Below are 25,005 nucleotides of genomic sequence, written 5' to 3'. Positions count from 1 at the left end.
AAAAGGGGCTGAGGGCAGCGATTGCTTTTTGCAGAGGAAGCCAAGGAGCCGGTAAGTGAGCAGCCTGGGATTGACTTCTCCCATGCAATGCACTTAAGGGCTCATAAACAACGCATTTAAGCCATCTCCTTCCTGAATTTACTTCAACCCACGTGTCTGTTAATTTGTGGGGGGTTACCATGCCCGCTCCTTTGCTTCTCATCTTGGAGGAAATAGAACTACACAAAAGCAATAACACAAAGCCCTTTCGCCCCATTTGCTGCGGAGTTTGCAGGCACCAAGATGGAAACATCTATTAAGGTGTGCTGAACAATTAGCTGCAGCCCTAATGGGTTTAGCATGCCTGCAAACAATGCAGGAACTTCCTGCTCAGGAAATCTGGGCACTGAATACCCAACCCTGCTAAAAACCCAAACCCATCATTCACTGCAGAGACTGGGGAGGATGGAGCCAGCCATGGGGAGGGAGGTTGGAGGTGGAGGAAGGGGCTCCCATTGACTTGTATTTCTTTGTGCAGTTCAATTGAGATGGTTGTGAAGCCATAGTGGTGATGAGTTGATAGTGGGACCAGGTGATCTTAGTGAACTTTTCCAATCCAACCCATTCCATGGTCTTCATAGACCCTTCCAATCCAACCTAAACCAACCTTACCCAATTCATTCTATGGTTCTTTGCTATTTCAGGTCCCTTCCAACCCAACCATTACATGGTTTTATGGACTTTGATGTTCCTTCCAACCCAACACATTCTATGGTTCTATGATGCTTATGAACCCTTCCAACCCAAACCTTTCAAGCCAACTAAACCCAACACATTCTATGGTTCTATGATTCTTAAGGACCCTTCCAACCCAATCCTTCCAACCCAATCCTTCCAACTCAACCCAACCCAACCCAACACAACACAATCCAACCCAACCCAACACACTTTATGATTCTATGATTCTTAAGGACCCTTCCAACTCAATCCAACCCAGCACACTCTATGGTTCTATGATTCTTAAGGACCCTTCCAACCCAATCCTTCCAACCCAACCCAACCTAATGCACTCTATAGTTCTGTGATTCTTAAGGATCCTTCCAGCCCAACCCAACACAACACACTCTATGGTTCTGTGATTCTTAAGGACTCTTCCAACCCAACCCAATCCAACCCAACCCAACACACTATGGTTCTATGATTCTTAAGGACCCTTCCAACCCAACCCAACACATTCTATGGTTCTGTGATTCTTAAGGACCCTCCAACCCAATCCTCCAACCCAACCCAACCTAATGCACTCTATAGTTTCTGTGATCTAAGGACCCTTCCAACCCAACCCAACACATTCTATGGTTCTGTGATTCTTAAGGACCCTTCCAACCCAATCCTTCCAACCCAACCCAACCCACTATGGTTCTATGATTATTAAGGTCCCTTCCAACCCAACCCAACCCAACATGACTCATTCTATGGTTCTATGATCCTTCATGTCCCTTCCAACCCAACCATTCTGTGGTTCTGTGATTCTGGTGTGACTGGGATCCAGGCCCCAGCTCTCCTTCCTCAAGCAGTTGGCACTTTGTTGTGTTCGAATGAAATAACTGATAATTCTGACCCTCTCTCATGCCCTGCAGACAAATGTGCTCGTGTTTTGCACGCTGCTTTTTGCATAAAATTAAAGGCTAAAAGAAAACTGGGAATAATTAATATGATGACCGTGCTCGGGTTCCGTGGGCGTTTGCAAAGCATGACAGGATTTTGCTGTGCTGAGCAAGGCAGATTCCGACGGAGCACTTAACTTCTGTGCCACATGATTTATTTTGGCAGGAGGACAAAGCAGACCTGACAGAATGACAAGCACTGCTACAAAAAGCAGCTGCCCGGATCGGTCCCGGAAAGCACTCTGCAGGAACCCATTTCTCAGCATCAAGGTAAATGCCTCCTGCTTTCTGTAAGCCCTTTGGTTTTGCTGGCCTGCAGAAGCTTAGCTTCCTGCAGAAGGCATTAGTAGGATTGCTGCTTATTCCTGCAGAGATGTAGGCATCTAGCTGGTGCAAACCCTGCTGCTGTGTGCATTTATTCCCAAGCAATGGCTCAGGACACTCACCCAGCATTGGCCCTTATGTGGATTCAGGCAGCTCTGTGTTTTGCTGTTGGGTATTTGGGTTGTCCCATGCCCACAAGGAGATGGTTCCTCCACATCTTCCTTAGGAGCTCTGCTGGGCCCAGTGCAGGCAACCAGCCTCATAGAATCATAGAATCACAAGGTTGTTAAGGACCTATAAAATCATCTAGTCCAGCTGTCCTCCATGTCCTGCCATGTCAAACCTCTTTGAGGACCTCCAGAGGTCAGTGTCTGTGGGTGGTTTGCCATGTCCTGGAGCACCCATAGGGCTGAGCCTTGGGAAGGCCAGGTTGAAGGTTTCTTCTCAAAGCTAGAAAGAAACATGGGAGCCACAAGGGACCACTGGTGAAGACTGTGTTATAGAAGGCAATGGACAGTGCAGCCATGTTCAGAAGGGAAAAAGACATAAACACTGAGATAAGAAACATCTGCAAATTGGGCAGAAAACGTTGCATATCAGCACCGACTGCAGTCTTGCAGGAAGAAACTGAGTGCTCAGCAGGCGTCAGCTCGTATTTCCACCTTCTGTTCTACAAAGCTTGGGAGTTTCGTGCTCTTTTCTCACGTGGCCAAAGAGAAACCAAAGCCAAGCAGCAGCTGGGCAGCAATCCCTCCGTTCAATGGAGCACGTCATTGAGCTTGTGAGGATCAGCTTTCAAGACGCTCCTTAAACAAAGAGAAAGGGACGTTATCTATCCAGCGTTACCTTGTGAAAAAAAGGAGAGGACCAATGATGAGGGTCTCGGGTGAATAAATGGAGAACAGGATGGGAGAGGCTTCCATTGCATCCATTGCACTTCGCTTCCATTGACTTAGCAGAGTTGATGGTTGTTTGGTGAGCACAAATGCATGGGCTGGAGGCACAGGACATGAGCTTCCCCCCAAACCCTCTTTTCAGTCCCTGCAGTTCTATTTTATCACATTCCAGCACGAACATCTTTAAATATAAAACCCCATTGATTTTCCCTTGCAAAGATATTTTAAAGTGGTTCGAAACTCCAGCAATGAAAGCCACCGGGGTGAAAAGTCAGCACAGGTCTATGGGGAGAACCAGCCTCCACTTTGCTGAGTGAGACATGGACCAGGGCAGGTGCTCAGGAGGCTCTTAGGGGGCTGCAGGTTGGATGTAGGCAGCTCTCAAACTGATGGTATGTGCTGGAATTATACCAGGAGGTGTTTGGAACCCACTCCAAGGAGGGCTGAAAGTGAGGGATGGACCACAGTGCTCATCCAGCTCCAACCCCCTGCTGTGTGCAGGGTCACCAACCAGCAGCCCAGGCTGCCCAGAGCCACATCCAGCCTGGCCTTGAATGCCTGCAGGGATGGGGCATCCACAGCCTCCTTGGGCAACCTGTTCCAGTGTGTCACAAGCTCTGACTGATCCTTCGTGGTTGCTGGACCAACCTCACCAAAGCCACAGCCAGGCACGAGCAGGGAGAGCAACACCTCCTCCAGTTCTGTGTCCCACACTGGATGGCTGAAGGGCTCCTTCTCATCCCTATGGCATAAGGGTTTCTTCTCACCCCTACGGCACAGCTGGGTTCGCTTGTCTCCAAGTCAACAGCTGTACTCAGCACACAATGTTTCCCCCAAACCTTGTTTTATTTTGGTTTGGTTTTCAAGAAGTTCCGTCACCCTGCCCAGTTTCTAAATGAGTAGATGACTTCCTTACAGAAGATAACTTCAATGGCAGTGCTTGAACAGCTCCTCCAGAAACACAGAGCATTTGCACAGTGCAATTTGTGCATTTGAAATGGTCAAGGAATGCAGTTTTCTATCATAGGGGGCCATGAAAACTAATTGCTGTGTGTCCAAAGGGGATGGAGAGGCAGAACTCAAGCTGTCCTCCTGGGGAGCGCTCTGTGGGCTGCTGGGCCATGAACTGATAAAGATATCTGACAGCAATTCCTGCGGTGCGTCAGGATAGATAACCTCTGGACAGATAACACTGGAATAGATAACGTCAAGATAGATCATGTTGAGATAAATAACATCAAAGTAGATAAAGTCAAGTTGGCTGATGCTTCCATTGAAGTCCACTGTGGCTCCAATACTCTGGTGAAGACCTGAATGCATGGACTGCCCACCTTTCCATGTTGTACCTGACCCTGGATTCAGCCCTTGATGTCTTTTCCTCTGTGCCTTGCTTGAAAAGCAAAAGCAAACCAGAGCTGTCCTTCCCCCACACCTCCATTACCAGTCCTTTGAATTGGTGCTGGAGCCTTACACCCAGTTCCATACAGCGGGCTGTAAAAAACATAATAGAAGCTTTGTAAGAGTCTTCTTTTTGTTCCCAAACCATTGAAAGGGAAGCTATTGCTGCTCAACCCCCCAGTTCTACATTATGCTGCCTGTCTAGAGTTGGCTGTATTTCTATATTCCCCTATGAGTGCAGAGTAGAGAGCACTCACACTGTGCCAACATGATGCCAGGCTTTGCAGGGAAGGAACTGCAAAGATCCTGTGGTGTCTTTCAGAAATATAAAGAGAAAACTCCCTGCTCCTCTTGTGGGAGGGAGGGCAATCTGGTGCCTGATCCATCCCATGGTCTTCTATGACGGAGGGATGGCAGTGATGGACAAAGGAAGGGCAACTGATGTTGCCTCCCTGGGCTTGTGCGAGGCCTTTGGCCTAGTCCTGCACCACATCATGGCCACTAAAATGGAGAGAGATGGGTTTGAAGAGTGGACTGTTCTGTGGAGGAGGAACTGGTTGCATGGTTGCAGTGGTTGTGAGAGGGCTGTGGTCAGTAGGTCTATGTCTGGGTGGAGGTGGTGGCAAGTGATGTCCCCCATGGGTCTGCTTTGGGAACGGTGCTCTTCATCACCTTTATCAGTGATGCTGGCGGTGGGATCGAGCACACCCTCAGCAGATGACGCCGAGCTGAGTTGTACAGCGACACAACAGAAGGAAGAAATGCCACCCAGACATGCTTGAAAAGTGGGCACACAAGAACCAACAGGGGTTCAACAAAGCCAAGAGCAGCTGTTGGGTAGGGGGCAATCCCAGGTATGAGTACAGGCCAGGAGAAGAACTCCTTGAGAGACACAGATCCCAGAATAACATAGATTGGAAGGGAGCACAAAGATCATCCAGCCCCAACCCATCACCTACAGCCAACCCCCCAGCAGAGCTGTTCCCCTCAGTCTGACCCTCACTGTGGGCCCAGTGCTGGAACCCTGTTGGGATCCCATCTTACTCTGCCTCTCTCTGAGCTTCCAGGAGAGTGTTTGCCTTCAGGTCCAGCCTCCTCCAAGGTGTTTCCTGCAGAGAAGGCATCTGGGAGGCATCAAGTGTTTATAAAAATCACATTAAAAAGCCTCTCCCTTCCTTCCTCTTCAGCCTACGTAAGAGCTCGCTTGGAGTTTCCGAGTCGTTAGCACACTGCCAATTTATAAGGCAGGGGATGTGAGTGTGGCTTGGCCCTTAAAGGGGGGGAGATACCAAGAAGCAGCTGTTAGGCACCAGGGGCTCGTGCTTGCAGACCCACCTCCTATCCCAGTGGTCTCCCCAACTCATGGGTTGGCCTTGATCTTAGTAACGTCCAACCTTAATAACTCCATGAGTGGGCATGGTGGGAAAGGGTTGGGGTTGGACTTGGTGATCTCGGAGGTCTTTTCCAACCTTAATGATTCTGTGATGTGAACCCAGCACTGTGAGCCTAATGATTCTATGATTCCATGATTCTATGATTCTATGATTCTATGATTCCATGATTCTATGATTCCATGATTCTATGATTCTATGATTCTATGATTCCATGATTCTATGATTCTATGATTCCATGATTCTATGATTCTATGATTCATACTCCATTGCAGATGGGGGAGATGCTCAGTGCAGAAGGAGCTGTGGTTCCATGGGCTGATGGGGCCACTTATGGGGATGGATTTAGGCTGCAGGAGGGTTGCCTCTCAGTCAGATGTAATATACATTAAATTAATGGGTCTCCCTGGGCTCTTGAAACAATAAATCTAGAGGATTCAGACTTCATTGTCATGATGCCCATCTGACCCAGGCCAGTTTATCCCACAGGTCCCAAATCATGGTCTAAAATAACTAAATGGCACAGAATTCATGAGCCCATACTGACCAGTTTGTGTTCCATGAGCCCATATTGACCAGTTTGTGTTCCGTGGCCATTACTGACGCAGTTGGTTCTCGTGCAGGCCCATATTGACGCAGTTTGTTCCATGAGTGCTCCAACTGACGCAGTTGTGTCCCGTGAGCCCATTACTGACCATTTGTGTCCCATGAGCCTCATATTGGAGCCAGTTTGTGTTCTGTGGAGCCCATATTGACCAGTTTGTTGTTCTGTGAGCCCATACGTGACCATCTTGTGTTCTGTGAGCCCATATTGATCAGTCTGTGTATCCTTGGAGGCCATACTGACCAGTTTTGTGTTCCACAGCCGATACTGATCCGTTTGTGTTCCATGAGGCCCATATTGCCCTACGTGTGTTCCGATGAGCCACATACATGACAGTTTGTGTCGACATGAGCCTATATTGACCAGTTTTGTGTTCCATGACCCATACTGAGCCAGTTTGTGTTCCATAGAGCCGCATACGTGACTGCCAGGTTTTGGTTTGCCATTGAGCCCAAAGTTGACCAGTTGTGTTCATGAGCCCATTAAGCGACCAGTTTGTGTTCCAGAGCCCATAATTGCCGTGTGTGTTCTCTCATGAGCCCATACATGACCAGTTTGTGTGCCATAGATGCCCATACGACCAGGGTGTTCCATGAGCCATATTTGGACAGTTTGTGTCCATGAGCCCAACTGACCAGTTTGTGTTCCATGAGCCCATATTGACCAGTTTTGTGTTCCCATGAGCCCATACTGACCAGTTTGTGTTCCATGAGCCCATATTGAACCAGTTTTGGTTCCATGAGCCCATATTGACCAGTTTGTGTTCCATGAGCCCATATTGACCAGTTTGTGTTCCATGAGCCCATATTGACCAGTTTGTGTTCCATGAGCCCATATTGACCAGTTTGTGTTCCATGACCATGCCTTAGCGTAGGAGCTGCACAAACACTTTAGTTGCAGTGTTGCAGCTCACAGTAATGCTCTCCTTTTGTGTTGGCAGTTCTTTGTGTTCTGCCATGGGCTGCTGCAGCTCTCCCAGCTCCTGGTTTCCAGCTACCTGAAGAGCTCCATCTCAACCATAGAGAAACGCTACGGGCTCTCCAGCAAGACATCGGGGCTGCTGGCGTCCTTCAATGAGGTGAGCCCTGCTCACTTCTCCCATCCACACCATGCTCCCCCCATGCTCCTCTACTGTCATTTCTGAGGCCTCTTGCTTTGTGTCCTGCTGCAGGTGGGCAACACGCTGCTGATTGTCTTCATCAGCTACTTCGGGAGCCGCGTGCACCGGCCGCGCTTCATCGGCTGCGGCGCCATCCTCGTCTCCTTGGCCGGGTTCCTCATGTCCCTCCCTCACTTCATCACAGGACCCTACGAGTACGACCAGTCCGTTGCCAGTAGGTGCTCTAGGAACTGACTTGACGCCTTTTGGGATAGAGGAAGGAAATGATCTCCTCTTGAGGTGTCAGCAGCTGCAAGATGAGCTTTGATGAGCCGATGGAACCATCCCAGTGTCCAATGGCATCAGCTGCCCATGGGGAAGCAGAATCAGGAGGCAGCTCGTAGGCTGGAGCCAGAGGGAAGGGCAGGAGGATGGGCATCAGGTTTGGTTCCCTTTGTCCCTTGTAGCTCCGTGCTGCATCCAGGCAGCAGGAAGGTCTTCTCCAGACATCAGGGCTCCATCTTCCATGAGCTGCACCGAGCTGACCTCATTTTTATCTCAGAAGCCAACTTTGCCATCAGCTGCGCCCTCACCCACATCAACTGTTCCTTTACTTTCATTTTCCTACCCGAGATAAGGCACCGTGTGCACATTGACCCCTGAAGCTTTTTATGGGAAGGAAACTGGAGAAGCTGTGGGAAGGAGCAAGGGTGGCAGAGGGGGTGAAGCCTGCAGAAGGTGAGCAGCAGCTGCAGGCCCATCTCCTGCTCATGAAGCATCTCCCTTCGTACCCATGTGCAGCTGAGCCATCTCAGAGGGGCTCTTTGGGGTTCTAGACCCCATCTAAAAGGGGTTTCTCAACACCCTGAGAGAAACAGCCATGTATATATTGTTCATGGAGAACTGGGTCAGGGTGGAACTGGGAATTTTCTTCCTGAAAGAACCTGAGCTTCATGGGTCCCTTCCAAATCAAACTGTTCTATGGGGTCCTGCCACAAAGCACCAGCAAATCCTATATATATATATATTGTCAGGGAGCAGCTGGTTTGTTCAGCTACGTGCACCAAAGGAAGATGGAATAGGTGAATAATTCACAGCAGCACACAGGGGTGAGGTGTAAATGGTGGTTGTATAGCAGTTAACCACTCCTGGAGTGGGTGGTACAGGTGGCTCTGTGTTAAGCACTTGGATTTGCAGGTGATTTGGGGTATAACCATAAACATCCTGTTATAACACCCCCCCCTGCGGTCTTATTCAGGTTGCCCAAGGAGGCTGTGGATGCCCCATCCCTGCAGGCATTCAGGGCCAGGCTGGATGTGGCTCTGGGCAGCCTGGGCTGCTGGTTGGTGACCCTGCACACAGCAGGGGGTTGGAGCTGGATGAGCACTGTGGGCCTTTGCAACCCAGGCCATTCTATGACTCTATGACATGATTATATTTGTTTTTCCTGCCCACCACAGGGAGATTAGATGATCATTAAGGCTCCTTCCAGCCCAGTTCACTCTTGCTGCTCTCTTCCTTTCTCCTGCCCAGCCCTCAGACCCTCTCTTGTTCCCATAGGTGTATTCAGCAACACCACTGACCTGTGCCAGCCCGAGGGGATGGGCTCTATGGGGAACCTCAGTGACTCCATCTGTGCCCCCCATGCTTCCAGGGAGAACCACGAGGTCCTCCTCGTCATGTTCATCGCCCAGGTGCTGCTGGGCATTGGCGGCGTCCCCATCCAACCCTTTGGGATCTCCTACATCGATGACTTTGCCAGCGAGAGGAACTCCCCCCTCTACTTGGGTAAGGCTGGAGCTGTGGTGGAAAGAGGGGAAAACAGAATTAACCCTCCGTAGCAAGAGCGGACAGACCAGGTGTGCTGGAAAACTTGATTTAGGGGAGAGGTTGGGATTATTTTTAGGTGCGGGGAAAAGGAAAGGAAGCTGGAACTGCAGGATCAACCATCTCGAGGGTGGGCAAGCACCTTTCAGTGCAGTGGGTGGGGGTAGATGCACGTGAGAGCTGTCTCATGGTGCTGGGATGGGATGAGGTGGGCCACGTAGGTCCCTCCAAACCTTTGGTATCTGTTATCTGTATTTTGAGCTGGATGGGCCTGCAAGGATGGATCATAAACAGGTCAGTGCTCTCTGGAAGTACAATACCTATGGATAACCCATCTCTGGAGACACCCAAGGTCAGGCTGGATGGGGCTCTGAGCACTGATGGAGCCGTGGCTGTCCCTGTGCACTGCAGGGAGTGGGGCCGGATGGCCCTTAAGGTTCCCTTCCAACTCAAACCCTTCTGTGGTTCTCAGTTTTGCTCCAGACCTTTGGAGCTTCTTTAAAAGAATGGGAGTGGAACCTTCAGTATGTTTATTGTTTTCAGCAGCAATTCATATAGAAGGGTTTGCTGATAACTGTTATCACCTTCACCCCGCAAAGGACGGGCAGTAAACTCTGGCAATGAAAATTAATGCACATGGTATGATTATATCAAAAGTCCCTGGTTCAACTTCTATTTCTGATGTCAAAGGGCACATCTGGTTCCCTGGGGGAATTTCAGCTTGCTTAGGAGGCTGGAGAAAAGTAGTAAGGAAACATCTGAGTCTGCAAAAGGAGCCTGGAAAGAATGGGGTTGTTATCCACATAGATAGGGTAGATCTCAACAGGATAGAGCTGCTGGGAAGCAACCCACAGTGGGGGCAGGTGTGGTGGAAACCTCCTCCTGCCCCCACAGCCCCTTTGCACGGGGCTGAGCCCCTCTCTGCTCTCTTCCCTGCAGGCATCCTGTTCTCCTTGACCGTGGTTGGGCCAGGGGTGGGCTTCATGCTGGGCTCTGGGATGCTGCGTTTCTATGTGGACATCGACAAAGTGGCTGGAGGTGGGTGAGGGCAGCCCTGCTCAGCCATCCATCCCCATCTGTCCCCATCCATCCCCATCATCCCCATCATCCCCATCCATCCCCATCCGTCCCCATCCATCCCCATCCATCCCCATCATCCCCATCATCCCCATCCATCCCCATCCATCCCCATCCATCCCCATCCATCCCCATCCATCCCCATTCATCCCCATTCATCCCCATTCATCTCCATCCATCCCCAGCCATCCCCATCCATCCCAATCCATCCCCATTGTGCTGTGCTGCTAAGGAATGAGCTGAGATGGGGCCCTGGGAAACATGGTTGGGTGGGTGACACTCCAACCCACAGCACAGAGTTGGAGCTGGATGACCCTTAAGGTGTCCCCTGCAACCCAAACTGTTCTGTGATTGGAAGCACGGCATGAACCAGGTTGGTCCTTGTACTGTGGGACATGGTTTAGTGGGGAAATGTCAGTGGAAGGTGGACGAGGTGACCTTGGAGGTCTTTGGTGACTCTGTTCCTCTACAGAACCATGGAATATCCCAAGATACTGGGATAGTACCCACAAAGACCAGTGAGTTCAGCTCCTGACCCTGCACCTCACCACCCCACCCCATGGCTGAGAGCAATGATGCTCCAGCAGCTCAGGGCCATGTCCATGCCCCATGGAGCAGAACGTTTCCCAAACACTCAGCCCAACCCTTCCTGACATTGGTGATTACCCAGCCCTCCAATTAACTGAGATCTCTCTGAAAGGCCTCTCTACCCAGGAGGGAGTCAACAACCTCTAATTTACTACCAACTACACACTAACTTAGCGTACCTTCAGGCTGCTCAGACCCCAGAACTGATGGTCCCCAGGGTGGGAACCTCCTCTAGGGATCATACCATTATCTTGGGTGCCCGGGGCCACTCAGCACCACCCTTTGGTGCCCTTTGGTGCCCTGTGGGACTTGGACTAAACACCATCCCATCTGTTTGTGCTGCAGGTGAGGTCCAGTTGACCAACAAAGACCCACGGTGGGTTGGTGCTTGGTGGCTGGGCTTCCTGGTGGCAGCCAGCCTCGTGGCCGTGTCCGCGGTGCCTTATTTCTTCTTCCCACGGGAAATGCCAAAAGAGGTAGGAGAGGGGCTGCGGGGGGTCCCTGCGGCATTGCACACAAACGTCCTTCCTCAAGGAAGAATGTGGTGTATGGGCATGGTGGGAGTGGGTCAATGATTGGACTTCATGGTCTTAGAGGTCTTTTCCAACCTTTATGGAATGGGATGGGTTGGGGTTGGACTTGGTTTTGGAGGTCTCTTTCAACCTTAATGATCCTGTGGTTCAGTGGGTGGACTTAGAGGTCTTTTCCGTCCTTCATGATACCATGAAGTATCATGGGGTTGGACATGATGGTTTTGGAGGTCTCTTTCAACCTTAATGATCCTGTGGTTCAGTGGGTGGAGATGGTAGGGATGGGTTAATGGTTGGATTTGATGGTCTTAGTGGTCTTTTCTAACCTTAATGATTCTATGATTCCATGTGAGATGTGGTTTGGTCTCATCTCCAGCATCAGATGTTCCCACTCAGGCTCTATGCTAAGCACAGCCCAGCTGAGTGACACGCAGCCATGTGCAAGCAGCTCAATGGATGTGATGATTTCATGGTGGGACACCAAAGCAGCGTTTCTATGCAGGAGGATAGAGAACCAGGCAAGCCCTGTGTGATGGAGGCCCTGCTTTCTCACCCTCTTGGCCCAGCTACACTCCCCACATCCCAGGGGAAGGAATGGTCCTTCCACCTTGTCCATTAAGGGAGTTGCCTGCAGCTGTTCCTGCTGGCCCATGTTTCCCATATCTGATGAGGAAGTCAATCCTGTTTCATAGGAAATACCAACAATGGAACAATGCATCCTTTAGAAGTGCCCTGGCTGTGTTTGCAGTACTGAGGCTGGTGGGTTTGTCTCATTTCCACTGCTAAACTCCAGGTTTTCAGCATCACTTGCATGCAGGGTCGCAGCACCCAGCTTTGCTCACACCTCAGTGCTTACCACTGGGGTCTCAACCCCTTGGGATCCCTGTTGGGCTGTGGGTCCTGGCTTTCTGGCCATAGCAGAGAAGGACTCAAAGCAGGTTGTTCTTATAGAGGAGCTGTGACACGGGAAGGCTGGAAACGCTTTTGTCTGCTGGAGTCCCACAAGGTGCTTGGTTGGTGAAATCGCATTCTTCTCAATGCCGCGGTCGTGCTGCAGCCTGTCTGGCTGCCTCTCGCAGAGATCGCATCTCACAACGCTCACACTTGTCTAAACAAGCACAGGCACCACCTGGAGCAGAACAGTTCTTGGTTTCTCTGGAAATCCCACATCAGCGAGCAATTATCCAAGAGATTTGGGCACCTCCTGCCTTGTGAGGTGTCACCAGTTGGACCAGTTGGGCTTTATGGGGATGTTGTTTTCTACCCTTGTTGGGTTCCCAGAAGTGCTGCAGCCCCATGGGGCAATGGGGAGTCCTTCTGCCTTCATTTTGCTTTGTACCCCTCATCTGAGCTCCTGGTGGTCCCTCCAGACAACAGCACTTCCCCTATCCCCCACAATGGACATCACCCCACCAACACCCGATGTCTCAGTCCTGTTGGACAAGAGGGACGGAGGATTTTCATTCTACAGCCACATTTCATCTTTACAGCTTCTTCCTTTGAAGTTCCTGGAAGGACTCTGGCACTCTGTTAACACTAATGAGAGTTCACTCCTTTGATCTTTTTTTCATGAGTCAGTCCCTCCATCAGAGCTTTTCTTGGTCCTCTGCTTTGAAACTCATTTCCAGCATCCTGAATAACTCAACTGGAGGGGCAACCACAGCAAAGCCATTAAGTTGTCATCGTCTTGTGCCAGAGATGAGAAGAAAAGGCCTTTTGTGGACAAACTCCTTCCAGTCAAGACCAGTTTCACTCCAGTCATCCCATCCCAGTGTAGCCCATCCATTTGAGGGACAATGTGTGCAAACCAGAAGAGATGACTGGGACAAAACTTCTTTATTCTTGGGTCCTTCTTCATCCCAAAGCCCCACATGAGGCGCATCAACTTGGAGAAGTGCAACACCAGAGCTGTAAGGAAGCATGAACATGAAAGGAACCACACCACCAAAGACAGGAGGGAGAGAACAGGGCGGGGGGCACTGGATTAATTCCTTTGCAATGGATTTTGGGGGGCATTTCATGGGAGGGCTGGAGGGGTGGGAAGTGTTGGAGCTCTCAGGGCATGCAGCAGTGCAATGGTTCTGTGTTGGCCCCCAAAGAGCATCTGCTGGGATTCCTGCTTTGTCCTTGGGTGAGATGCATCCCCTGCTGCCCATCCCTTCAGGTCTCACTTGTAATTCAACCCTGGATTGTATGAGGAGATGCTTGATGGCAAAGGGGATCACCAAGGCAGGAGAGCAGAGGTTTGGGATGTCACCTCCTTTCTCCCATGGTTAAACCCATCCATCTCATGGCTGGATGATGTAGCAAAGAGTTGTCAGGATTGGGATAGTACAGTTAGGTTGAGGTTGGACTTGATGATCTTGAAGGTCTTTTCCACCTGAGCCATTTTATGATTCTATGATCTCAATTGTGCCTGACACCATGGGATGGGAACTGGCAAACCTAGGACAACATGCTGCAGACAGAGCAGCAGGGAACTTCCAGGTCCTGTGCTGTGGGATGGCAGTGACTTGTCCTTCTGCATCCCAGGGACCTCGTGCAATGGAGAGGAAGTGAAAAATAACTTCTCCCATTTCTCTCTTGGGATAAATTGTCCACACGTATCCAAATCCTCCCACGTTTATCCAGCAGTTACATGGTGAGCTTCCAGGGCACAGAGAAAGGGAAATAACCCACGGGGAACTTTCAATGGTCCTTTTTGTGCCGTCAGCTGGTGGCCAAAGGTTAAAAAGCTGGGGCAGGGGAATCCAAGATTTTGATGGGAATCTTTATCCCCAGAGCCCCCAGGGCTTCCCCATTAAAACCTCTAAGCACCAGCCTGGAAATAGAGGATATGATTTGGGGAGCACTCGGAGGCCAGGCAGCAGAATGCAACGGTGCAGAAGTGGCTGTATTACGGGAATGGGTTGGTCTCAGTGGTTGGATTTTCCCAATGGAATGTTAAATACAGGAACAGCTAAAAATAATCACCTGGCTCCACCTGAGCTGGGCTGTGGTGTGGAAATGGGGCCCGGGGGGACCCACACCTGCTGGAAGAGGCACAGAGGAGTGTTTATAAGGAGCGTAACCTCGTCAGGAGGGAAACAGGTGCTTTTTTAAATGAGGTTTCATGTTTTGTTTGTGCAACACCTAAATATGTTCACTGATGTCACTTTGTGCTGAGCCTGGAGCGGTGGGTTCAGCTCAGCCAGAGGGGAAATCTACCAGGAATCCCAAATTAAGCTCAGAAAATCTGTGTGTTGCAAAGCAGGTCGTTCATCCCCTTCTTCCCGTGGTATATCTGCAAACTATGAAATTACCCTTTACATAAAAGGTAGTTAGGTACTGGAATAGGCTCCCCAGGGAGGTGGATGAATCGCCATCTCTGGTTGTGTTTAAGAGCTGTTTGGATGTGGTACTCGGGGATATGATTTAGTGTAGGGTTTTTAGAGTTAGGGTACTGGTTAGGCTGCGGTTGGACTTGATGATCTTCAAGGTCTTTTCTAACCTGGGTAATTCTATGATTCTATGAAACCAGGCTGCAGTAGCCACCTCCATCCACCTGTCCCGCAAAGCAGGTCCTGCTGCTCCCCTGGCTCCCAGCCCTGCTCCGTTGTGTCTGATTTGTTCATGGAAATAAGATAAGAGGTGATGGGCTCACCTTGCACCGTGCTCACATTTTCTCCTCCAAAAGAGTGATGGGGCACTGGCACAGCTGCCCAGAGAGCTGGAGGGGGGTCACCATCCCTGGGGATGTTCCAGAGCAGTGGGGATGTGGCACTGAAGGATGTGGGGCACTGTGATGTGGTGGGGTGGGTTGGTCTTAGGCTTGAGGGGTCTTCGAGGTCTTTCCCATCCTCAATGAGTCCATGAGTCTATGGTTTTCCTGTTGCTTCCTTGGGGAACCCAACCAAGACCCCTCAAAAGCCAACTGCCCCCTTCACCATCCCAGGAAGCCTTAAACAAAACCCCATTGCAAAAGATGCAAAGGGAGCCCCATCCATAGAGTCCTCTAAGGGACAACCCTAAAAAATACAGCGCACGGAGCCATTCTGCACAATGTTTCCCACATTGGGTTGTTTTCATTTGGCAACAGAAGCACCGAGACACCAACCCGTGTTGTTTCACCCAGTGATGTCAGCGTGCCAATACATGATGCAAGGCTGAAATCCCCGCAGCAGGCAGGACCTGCTCCCTCTCTGTTTGCTTTCCCAGTTTTCCTGCTTCACCCTTCAGGAATGTGCTTCCTCCTGCAGGTAGATATTGTGAATCTGAGCCAATGCAGCTTGAGTTCTCCTCCAGGGCTTTGCTCCTTGTAGGGTGATGCACACAGATCCATCGTGTTTGCACAGAGACTGGGGGGATGTTGAGGACTGGGGATGTGGATTTGGCTCTGGGTGTGCAGCCCTGTGTGCTGTTCCCACTCTGAAACAACAGCAGCTGTCAGCTGGGAAAGCTGCAGCGAGCAACAGTTTGAATTCATGTTTGGAAAATGCTTCAGTTTTTTTTGCTCCTGCCTGTCTGGTCCTGATGGAAAAGCAGGAGGAACCGCATTTCTATCTGTGCATTTGAGGTGATTGGATCAATCTCTGTGCCCTACCAAAGGAGCTGCACAGATCCCATTGCTGCTGTGCGGAGACTCTTCAGAGGAGACGGTGGCATTTGCAGCACGGGACGTCGTGACCTTTCCAGTGTTTAATGTCGTGCTTTCAGAGCAAAAAAAAAGAGCTCATTTCAGCCAACAAACCATCCAGCTCTTTAAGGGAACGTAGAACATCTAATTTCCATCGGATGAACTCATTCATCTGACTCACATTAACTGATGTGGGATGTCAGACGTGGCTCCCAGGGCTGCTGGCTGTGGTTTTCCATCTAACAACGCTCCCCCTGAGCTCTGTCTTCATGTTCTGCTTTTGTAGCAGTGCTCCTCGCCTAATTCATGCCCTCATCCCATGAGTAAAAAGCCTGCAGAACATTGGATGTGCATACAAAAAACCCTCCTGTCCTTGCTGGTGCAGGATGATGTGCAGGGATGCTGCTGCTCTTGAACGGCTCCTAAGGGGGTTGGGATGGAGCTGGGGTGATCCAAGCACCCCGTGTTCCACCTCTCCTCTTTCTCTGTGCTCTGAAGTAGTGGCAGAAGGACAGGCAGGGTGTGGATCCCATCCCTACAAAGCTGTAACCACCAATTGACAATGAATTAGGGCTGTAAGCATCGAGACCCAGACCCATCCACCCTCCAGCTGTGTTCATCCCCTAGAATGGAGGCCCCTTCCATGGAGGGAAAGGATATCCCTTCCATGCTGCTGTTCTTCAGGGGGAAAACATATAAACACACCAGAAAAGAGCAGAGTTGCTAGAATTCAGCTGGGATTCCCATAGTCCAGAACAGTGGAATAAGGCTGAGAGAGGTGAGGGGTCTGCAGCTGCACAGCCCGACCCAGAGCCCTTGGCACATCCCCATTATTGCCTCTGTGTCCCCATCTCCACTTCCACTAAGGAGAAATGCTCATCCTCCCTCCATCCAGAAACTGGAGAAATTCACATCCTCCATCCCAAATGTGAGCTCCCTTCGCCTCATTTAGGTAAACCTTGCCCAGTCTTGCCCCAAATGTGGCTCTTAGCCCTGCAATGCAGACATCTGCATGGATGCTCTCATCCTGATGGCAGGATTTGCTGGCAGGGTGTAGAGCATCTCAAGCTCCATCTGTGAGGAGGGTGGGTCTGTGATCCCAAAGGGAGGTTTCCCCTTCTTCCTTCAGCACAGCTGTGGGAGGGGTGAGCTGGGTGGGAATGTTGACGGTGATCAGCTCTCATCTGTCCCCAGGTGAAGAGTGGGAAGGAGATCAGCAGCAAGAAGAGCAAGGATGTGCTCTGCCAGCTCACCTCGAGGTCTGAGCACGTGCAAAACCTCTCCCTGCTCCAGTTCATCAAATGTAAGTCTGTGCATCCTCCTGCTTTGTTTATATCAGTGGTCTGAGGGATGGAATTGAGTGCATGGGAAAGAAGACTTGCATTTGATCTCATCCTCTTGCTGGTCCATCAGCATCTTAAGGAGATCCCTCATGGCTTCAAGCACTAGAGCAGGTTTCCAGTGTGGCAGTGGTGTCCCCATCCATGGAGGTATCAAAAAGACACATGGACAAGGCACTAAGGGACGTGGTTTGGTGCTGGCACCCAATAGGCCAGACTGATGGTCGGACTGGGTGAGCTGGGAGGTCTTTTCCAACCTAAATTATTCTGTGATTCTCTGTCTTCTCTGCTTGCACGTCCACCCATCCTGGCAATGGGCAGTGTCCCATTCATCCATCCTCTCAATGCTAATAGGAAAGAGATGTTCCTCCTTGTGCTCAGCCCTCAGGATGCAGAGCAGGCATCCTGCTGGCTTAAGTTCAGTTCATCATCTGAAAGGAGCTCAGCACCATCTCATTGCCTGGGAGTGGGAGCACTCGGCACTGCCTGGCTTCATGACTCACCTGGTCAATGGAAATGGAAGCCAAATGGAGCCCAAACCCTTCATCACAACCCAAATCTAGCAAGAAAGAGGGGGTAAAAACCCCCAGCAGAGCCACGGGAAGGGGGAGGGAAACCCAGTTAGAGCAGGGTTTGCAGCTTGGATGCAACCATCTGCTACTGCTCAGCTTCCAAGTGATCTCAATCCTGCCCCAAAAGCCTCCTCAGATCCTGTCCATCAAACCCGGTGACAATGTGACAGCCAGACCGCCCTGCTTGTCCTGCAGGGGATGGCTGCAGCCAGGGTCTGAGCAATTAAAACCAGCTGCGTGTCTGCACAGGCTGGAATTAATCCAGTGCAATGAGCTCGTTTGGAAGTCAGTGGGCTTAGGGATGCACTCAGAACAGAAGGGAATCAGCTGGGCTTGGGTCTATTGAGGCTACGGGTCAGGTTTGTTTGAAGTAAATATTTGGTTCTTGGGCAATTACTTAAGAAAAGTGGCCCAGTGCAGCCAACCCATGTCAATTTCCTAAGTATTATCCCTTTGGTTTATTGGAAGCTCTCTTGTTTTACGAAGGTCAGCACAGGGCAGGCACAGCCAGGAGAGTGTGGGCAGCTTTTCATTCTGCTCTTTGCAGTTCTCACTTGCAGCCCAATGCTGAGCTATAGGAGCCAGCCTGGGGGCTGTTCCCCCGCTGACTTCGCTGCTCCATCATTTAGCAAACCATTCACCCAGCACAGCACTGATGGGAGCTGCGGCGTGGGAGCAGATTTATGGCACTCAGATGGGATTTTCACACTGATGCTCTGCTCTCTGCCCCCTAAAAATGAGTAAAAATGAGTAAAAATGAGCTCCCCGTGCCTGGGAGGGGAGAGGAAGAAGTGCCTGGCCTCTGCATTGGGTTTGCATCAGGGCTGTGATAATAAATCCATTATTGCCAGGAGTTTATCCCCTAAGTCTCAGTTTTGGCCAGGAAAGCGACCTTGCTGGGATGACCAAGGTTTAGTATAACCAGCAATGGCAAAGCTCAGTGCTGGGCTTCACTCAGACGTCTGGAGGTTGGACTTGGTGACCTTGGAGATCTTTTCCAACCTTAATGATGCTGTGATTCTCTGATAGCTCAATATACACCTCCTGCTTACAGAAGTGGGGCTGCAGTGGTGTCCTGTGCCATCCTTGCACCCGCAAGACCCTTTGTAGGTCCAGAAAATGGATGGAAGATGGTGTGTGATGATGTAATGGGGGCAGATGAAATAAAGCCAAAAGAAGTTAGAAGTGAATTAGTCTGAAGCTAATTCGTATACGTGCTGCTGGATGGAGATGGGCATTGGCAAGAAGATGTGTCTTGGACGTGGTCTTCTCAGTGGTCCATCAGCATCCCAAGGGGTGGGCACAGGAAGCACTGTGCATTTCTGCAGGTCGTGTTCTTGCAGGTGGCCACATTGATGGCTATGGGTGTTCTATGTAGGGTGGGATGAAGGAAAGCATCAAGATCCCATCAGGAATTGGATCAAACTGAGATCACGGCAGACTGTTTCTGACCTCCATCCCAGGACTTCCCTATGAATAAGGATAAGCTCAAGCCCATAGATGAGAATCTTTGCATTCTCAATTTCTCTATCAGCCTCTGGGCTTCGGCTCTGTATGGGGTGAGGAATGAGAAGCAGCTTGAGAGCCCCGGGGGCCACACTTCAAGGACAGGAAAAGCTTTCCCATCCACAGTCTCAATAACAGGATGGGGCTGCGTATGGGACAAACACTCAGGCAAAGCACTGGGGACCTTTCCAAACAATGAGGTCAACTCCTGGAGAAGCAAGCAGGCTCCCATCACCAGAGCTATTCAAAATGAGGAAAGCCAGATTGCTACAGGGAGCAACCCTGGCTCCTGCACAGATGTGCTGGGTGACTTTGGGCTGCTCCCTGCTCCTTTTACTCCATTCACAGCCTTCGGATCTGCTTGCAGGGAAGCAGGATGCAGCGAGCTAGAAGTCATTTCCATTGCTAATTTCCATTGCTAATTTCCAGCCTCCTGCTGAAAGCACCTGGGAGGATGCTCAGCTGCTGCTGCACAATCCGGGAATTAATCCATGAAAGGTGATCTCCAAAGCAATTAAAACTCAGGGCTCGTGACCTGTTGGTTTCTCGGTGATGCCTAAAGACGGTTTCAAGTTTCGTTATTTTTAATAATGATTTTAAAGGGTTTTTTTTAGGACTTTATTCCATGTGTTTTTAATACCTGGCTGCCTGGAGCTGTAAGACTGTCCAACCACCAGCCCATCCCCAACACTCCCCACTCTCATAGAACCACAAAGGCTGGAGTAGAACCTTCAAAACCATCCATTCCAACCCAAACCCATCCCCACCACTGTCCTCTCATTGAATCGTAAGAGTTGGAAAAGACCTCCAAGATGACCAAGTTGACTCATCCCCACCATGCCCACTGCCCTGCCCTTGTCTCATGGTCTCGCACTCTTTGGACCCTCTCTAGACCCCTCCTTTGGCCCCAACATCTCCAGCATGAGCTTGGAGGGAATGCTCCCATGGAGGCGAGCTTTCCCTTTGCATCTGGGTCACCCTCTTGCAGCCAAAAAGACCACAGAGGTCTTTTTGCTCTTCATGTGACTTTTTTAGGACGAAAACAACAAAAGTGAATGCACAGCTTGGGGCAGCTCCTGGCAGATGGTTCTCCCTGCTGGAGCAGATAGAAAGATTGTCCCCATGTTTGTGAGCTGCTGGGAATTAACGCCATTAATTTACAGCAAGGCCCTTGCATTAATCCTCCCCGTTAATTCCTTATCTCTGCTCCAACATATTGGCTTTCAGAGCCCTCATCTGGGAAGCTCATCTGCTGTTTGTCTGGAAGTCGCCTTTATGCCTGCCCTTTGTTTGCATGCTGCAAAGCAAAAGGCATGAGCAGAATGAGGGCTCTGCATGGGGGAGGAGCAGCTCCGGGCTGGAGGTCTGCAGCGGGTGGGTGTCAGTGTCCCTTCAAGGATGTCTTTGCTCAAGTACCAAGAGTTTGGCCTGGGGGGAATCTGCTGGTGTTGTTTTTTTTTGCCTGTGATTCAGAAAACTGCATCCAAACCATTGAAAGTAATGATAATAATAGAGACGCATCTCTATGACCGAAACAGAAAGGACGCTACGGGGCTCTGACCACAGCAAACAAACAAATTAACACTTAATGACCTCCCAGATGTTTTTCATGCTTGTTTCAGAGGAAGCTGTGCCAGAAAGCTTCAGGGGAAGGAACTGAGGCTGTGTTCCCTTGGGATGTGTGTGCATCCATTGATGCTTTGACCCGACTTCTTTACATCCAACACACCACATAACGTATCTCCGAGATGATAAACCCTAAAAGTGCTCATTGTGCCCTTATATGAGGGGAATCTTTGTAACACCTCACCACTCCTGAGCTGTTAATCCTGCACAGGAATTCCCATGGGATCACACAACAGCTTGGGTTGGAAGGGACCTCAAAGGTCATCCAACTCCAACCCTATTACTACAGGCAGGGTTGCCAAAATCCTGCCCAAAACTTGGGGGAAATTCAAAGCCGTGCTATTTTCTACGTGTGATATTTTGCTGTTCCCCTCTATACGCAGCAGGTTTCCCTTTCTCCTTCCAGATTTCCCCGTGGTCCTGCTGAGGAACCTCCGCCACCCCGTCTACCTGCTGGTGGTGTTGGCTCAGGTCAACCTCTCGGCCATGGTTGCTGGCTTAGCCACCTTCATGGGGAAGTTCCTGGAGAGGCAGTTCTCCCTCACGGCCTCCTTTGCCAACATGATCATTGGTGAGTGTTGCTGTTGCGCGTGGGGACTCGCCAGATTCTGAGCTCCTCCTTGAAAACCAAGGAGAGGAGAACAACCCATTGCTCTCTCATTGAACGGAGTAAAAATCAGAGGGAAGGAAGCAGATAGGAAGGTTAAATGGTGAAATGATGGTGCTCACTGCTGATGTGCCCTACTGGGTTGTGCCCAGCCTTGGTTTACCCTTGGCATTAAACTTATGTGGGGTATTTCTCATATGGATTTCTCCACCTTTCACTCCTGGCTGCTAAACCTTGCTTCTCCTTTTTCTGCTGGAACAGAAAGCTCTCTGTAGCCGGATATCCTTCCCTTCCTCAGGTATTTATGGGGTATTTATGGGCTGAAGAAGTTCGTAGGAAGAACTTCTTTACAGGAAGGGTAGTTAGGTACTGGAATAGGCTCCCCAGGGAGGTGGTTGAATCGCCATCCCTGGGTGTGTTTAAGAGTCGTTTGGATGTGGTGCTCAGGGATATGATTTAGTGTAGGGTTGTTAGAGTTAGGGTTCTGGTTATAGGGTACTATGGTTATAGGGTACTATGGTTATAGGGTTCTGGTTAGGCTGCGGTTGGACTTGATGATCTTCAAGGTCTTTTCCAACCTGGGTAATTCTATGATTCTATGATTCTCCTTGCTGATCCTGTGATGAATTAAATGCACTTCTTCAGTATCCCTTTATAAATTGGGATTTTCAAAACCCCAAAGCCTGTCGTGGAAACCTTTACAGCTTTGTCATGATGACAACAGAAATGGGCACATTGCTATATCAGTGGCTTAATTATACAGAAATTAAATACAACCCTAGAATCACAGGATTGTAAAGGTTGGAAAAGACCTCCAAGGTCTCTGAGTCCATCCCCACCCCCATCACGACCACAAAACCCACTGGTTTGGAGGCCAAACACCAAGCCGTGGGATCTGCCTTTCCCCAGGTTCTGTGAACATCCCAGGGGCGATGGTCGGCATCGTGGTCGGCGGTGCCATCCTGAAGAGGTTCCAGATGTCCCTGAAGCAGTGCAGCGCCATGTGTGTGCTCGGCATGCTGCTCTGCCTCATCCTTGCCTTCCCCCTCGTCTTCCTCGGCTGCCCCACACAGAAGGTCGCCGGCGTCACCTACAGAGAGAGGTGTGCAGCTGAGTGGGATGGGGGGCTCATTGGGGACACGCATCGGGGCTGGGGCTTGAGCAGAACACCCGGAGTTGGGTTTATTCCCTTAAAACAAAGCAGGGAATTCATGCTTTTGCAAATAAAACTCTGAGTCTGCCGCGTCCTTACGCACACCAGACTCATTGACTGTTTGTGAAACTTGAGAGAACGGTGGGGGGGGGAGGGGAGATATTTTTTGGCACAAAGAGCACAAGAATCAAATTTCATCTTGGATCCCAATTTCTGTATGCTGACCCATTGTATGCTGACCTTCCTGTGGTCACAGCGGGCCCCAGAGCTGTTCCTGTGGGTCACAAAGGCCCAAGACCCCACATTTAGGGCTGGAAACACAAGGAAGAAACATGAAGGAAGTGGGCAAAGCACTGGACTATTGGTGAATGCTCTTCCCAGGCACTGGGGGTTTATCATGGAATTTCTATGTGTTGCTTCTCTTTGGTGAGGTTTAGCATTAAGCAACCAGTGTTCCATTCCTAACCCCATATATTTTCTGTATATATACATTATATATATATATATAATATACCCCAGTATATTTTCTGTATAAGATGCATATGAATTATGCTCCATGCCGTGCTATAGTATTTCCTTTCTATTGCAGCTCTGAATTTGGACGCTCCACCTCGGAGTGCAGCATCCAATGTAACTGCCCCAAGAAGGCCTACAACCCCATCTGTGGCTCTGATGGCATGGAGTACATCTCTCCCTGTTACGCCGGCTGCAGTGCCGTCACTATCGCCAACAACTCAGTCCTGGTGAGTCATAGAATCATAGAATTACCCAGGTTGGAAAAGACCTTGAAGATCATCAAGTCCAACCGCAGCCTAACCAGAACCCTATAACCATAGTACCCTATAACCATAGTACCCTAACTCTAAAAACCCTACACTAAATCATATCCCTGAGCACCACATCCAAACGGCTCTTAAACACACCCAGGGATGGCGATTCAACCACCTCCCTGTTCAGCCTATTCCAGTACCTAACTACCCTTTCTGTAAAGAAGTTCTTCCTAATATCCAACCTAAACTTGCCCTGGTGCAACTTGAGGCCATGAGTCATTCCCACCACACTCACATCCTGGTTTGGGGCAGCTCACAAGGGATGGCCAACACAGCGCTCAGGTCAGGCAGATGGGTTCTCCATAGTTCATTGGCCCCATGCATGGCACATGGCCATACATTGGCCAACGCAACCCATGCTGATACAGGTTGTTGGCCAAAGCAGCAAGCAGAATCCTCTTTGATACCCATCCTTTTAGGATCTGTAGTATCTCCCTCACCATCCAGGACTTTCATCTCCCATGGATGACACAAAACCCTTCTGCTTTCCCTTCGCCCCATTGGTCTCACCTCTCCTCTCTGTGTTTCCTATGGTGGCACAGAAGGACGTGCACTGAGGGCAGGGATGAATAAACACCACTGTCACCCTGTGTGACACCTCTTGTTCTCAAGGGATGCTTTCACCATGGGGTGGTGAACCAGCCCACCCTCACTGGGCCCCTCCAGTGAATAAATAACCAGGAAATATTTGCCAGTTCAAAGACCTATCTGGAAAACGTTAGCAATCCATAGAGGGTAAGTGGTTTTCCTTCGTCTTCTTGGCACAGGATATATTTGCAGCATGCGAACGGCTGGGGACTTTTTAGCAGCACTTTGTTAATTAACAGCACTCAGTTTTAATAACAATTACATTTCCTGCCAGAGCTGGGTCCCAGATGTGCTCTTCTGCACGCCTGTGCCTGCCTTTAGTGCAGCAGATCCTTGTCAACTGCTTTTTCCACCTCCAGCCCTTCGACATGCTCTGCTCCTGCACATCACCAGGTCCTGTAGTCACTAAACATGTTCTTACCTATGTATTGTCTATGTATAATTATATATAGCTACACGCTACAGTAAAACAGGGACTCCCTTTACAGCGCCATGCAAACACTCCTCCTCAAAGCCAGCAGTGCTCCTTCCTTTCATGCTTACATCCTTTGCCAGATCTTTTTTCCATGTATCAGTGCACCCTGAACAGCTCCTGGTTGGACTCCAGGGGTTTCTGCAGCCCCTTCCTCATCCTTTGGGGCATCCACCTCTTCAACCAGCTGCGTGTGAGATCTGCTGACTCGCTGAGGTCTGGCTCTGCCCCATCATCCAGATCTTTAATGGGGGACACCCAGGGCTATGGCTGTCTCCATGGCATTGGGTCATGGTGCATGGCCATGACTGACGGAGGG

General features: G+C 50.1%; 1 protein-coding gene across 1 annotated transcript in view; it reads left to right on the top strand.

Annotated features, from left to right (window-relative positions):
* The window catches only part of SLCO2B1 (solute carrier organic anion transporter family member 2B1), a 38,119-nt gene that overhangs the window by 5,989 nt on the left and 7,125 nt on the right, over window positions 1-25,005 (top strand). Inside the window, exons 2-11 of the mRNA XM_015852625.2 lie at window positions 1,810-1,913; window positions 7,197-7,334; window positions 7,428-7,590; window positions 8,916-9,143; window positions 10,122-10,220; window positions 11,193-11,323; window positions 17,187-17,295; window positions 21,443-21,607; window positions 22,553-22,745; window positions 23,386-23,539. Of these exons, the coding sequence (XP_015708111.1) occupies window positions 1,833-1,913; window positions 7,197-7,334; window positions 7,428-7,590; window positions 8,916-9,143; window positions 10,122-10,220; window positions 11,193-11,323; window positions 17,187-17,295; window positions 21,443-21,607; window positions 22,553-22,745; window positions 23,386-23,539 (1,461 nt within the window). The 5' untranslated portion in view covers window positions 1,810-1,832. The remainder of the gene's footprint in view (window positions 1-1,809; window positions 1,914-7,196; window positions 7,335-7,427; window positions 7,591-8,915; window positions 9,144-10,121; window positions 10,221-11,192; window positions 11,324-17,186; window positions 17,296-21,442; window positions 21,608-22,552; window positions 22,746-23,385; window positions 23,540-25,005) is intronic.

This window comes from Coturnix japonica, chromosome 1, assembly GCF_001577835.2.
Source record: "Coturnix japonica isolate 7356 chromosome 1, Coturnix japonica 2.1, whole genome shotgun sequence".
Lineage (NCBI taxonomy): Eukaryota > Metazoa > Chordata > Aves > Galliformes > Phasianidae > Coturnix > Coturnix japonica.
Note: the sequence above shows the minus strand (reverse complement) of the source record. Positions and strands in the feature narration are given on the sequence as shown.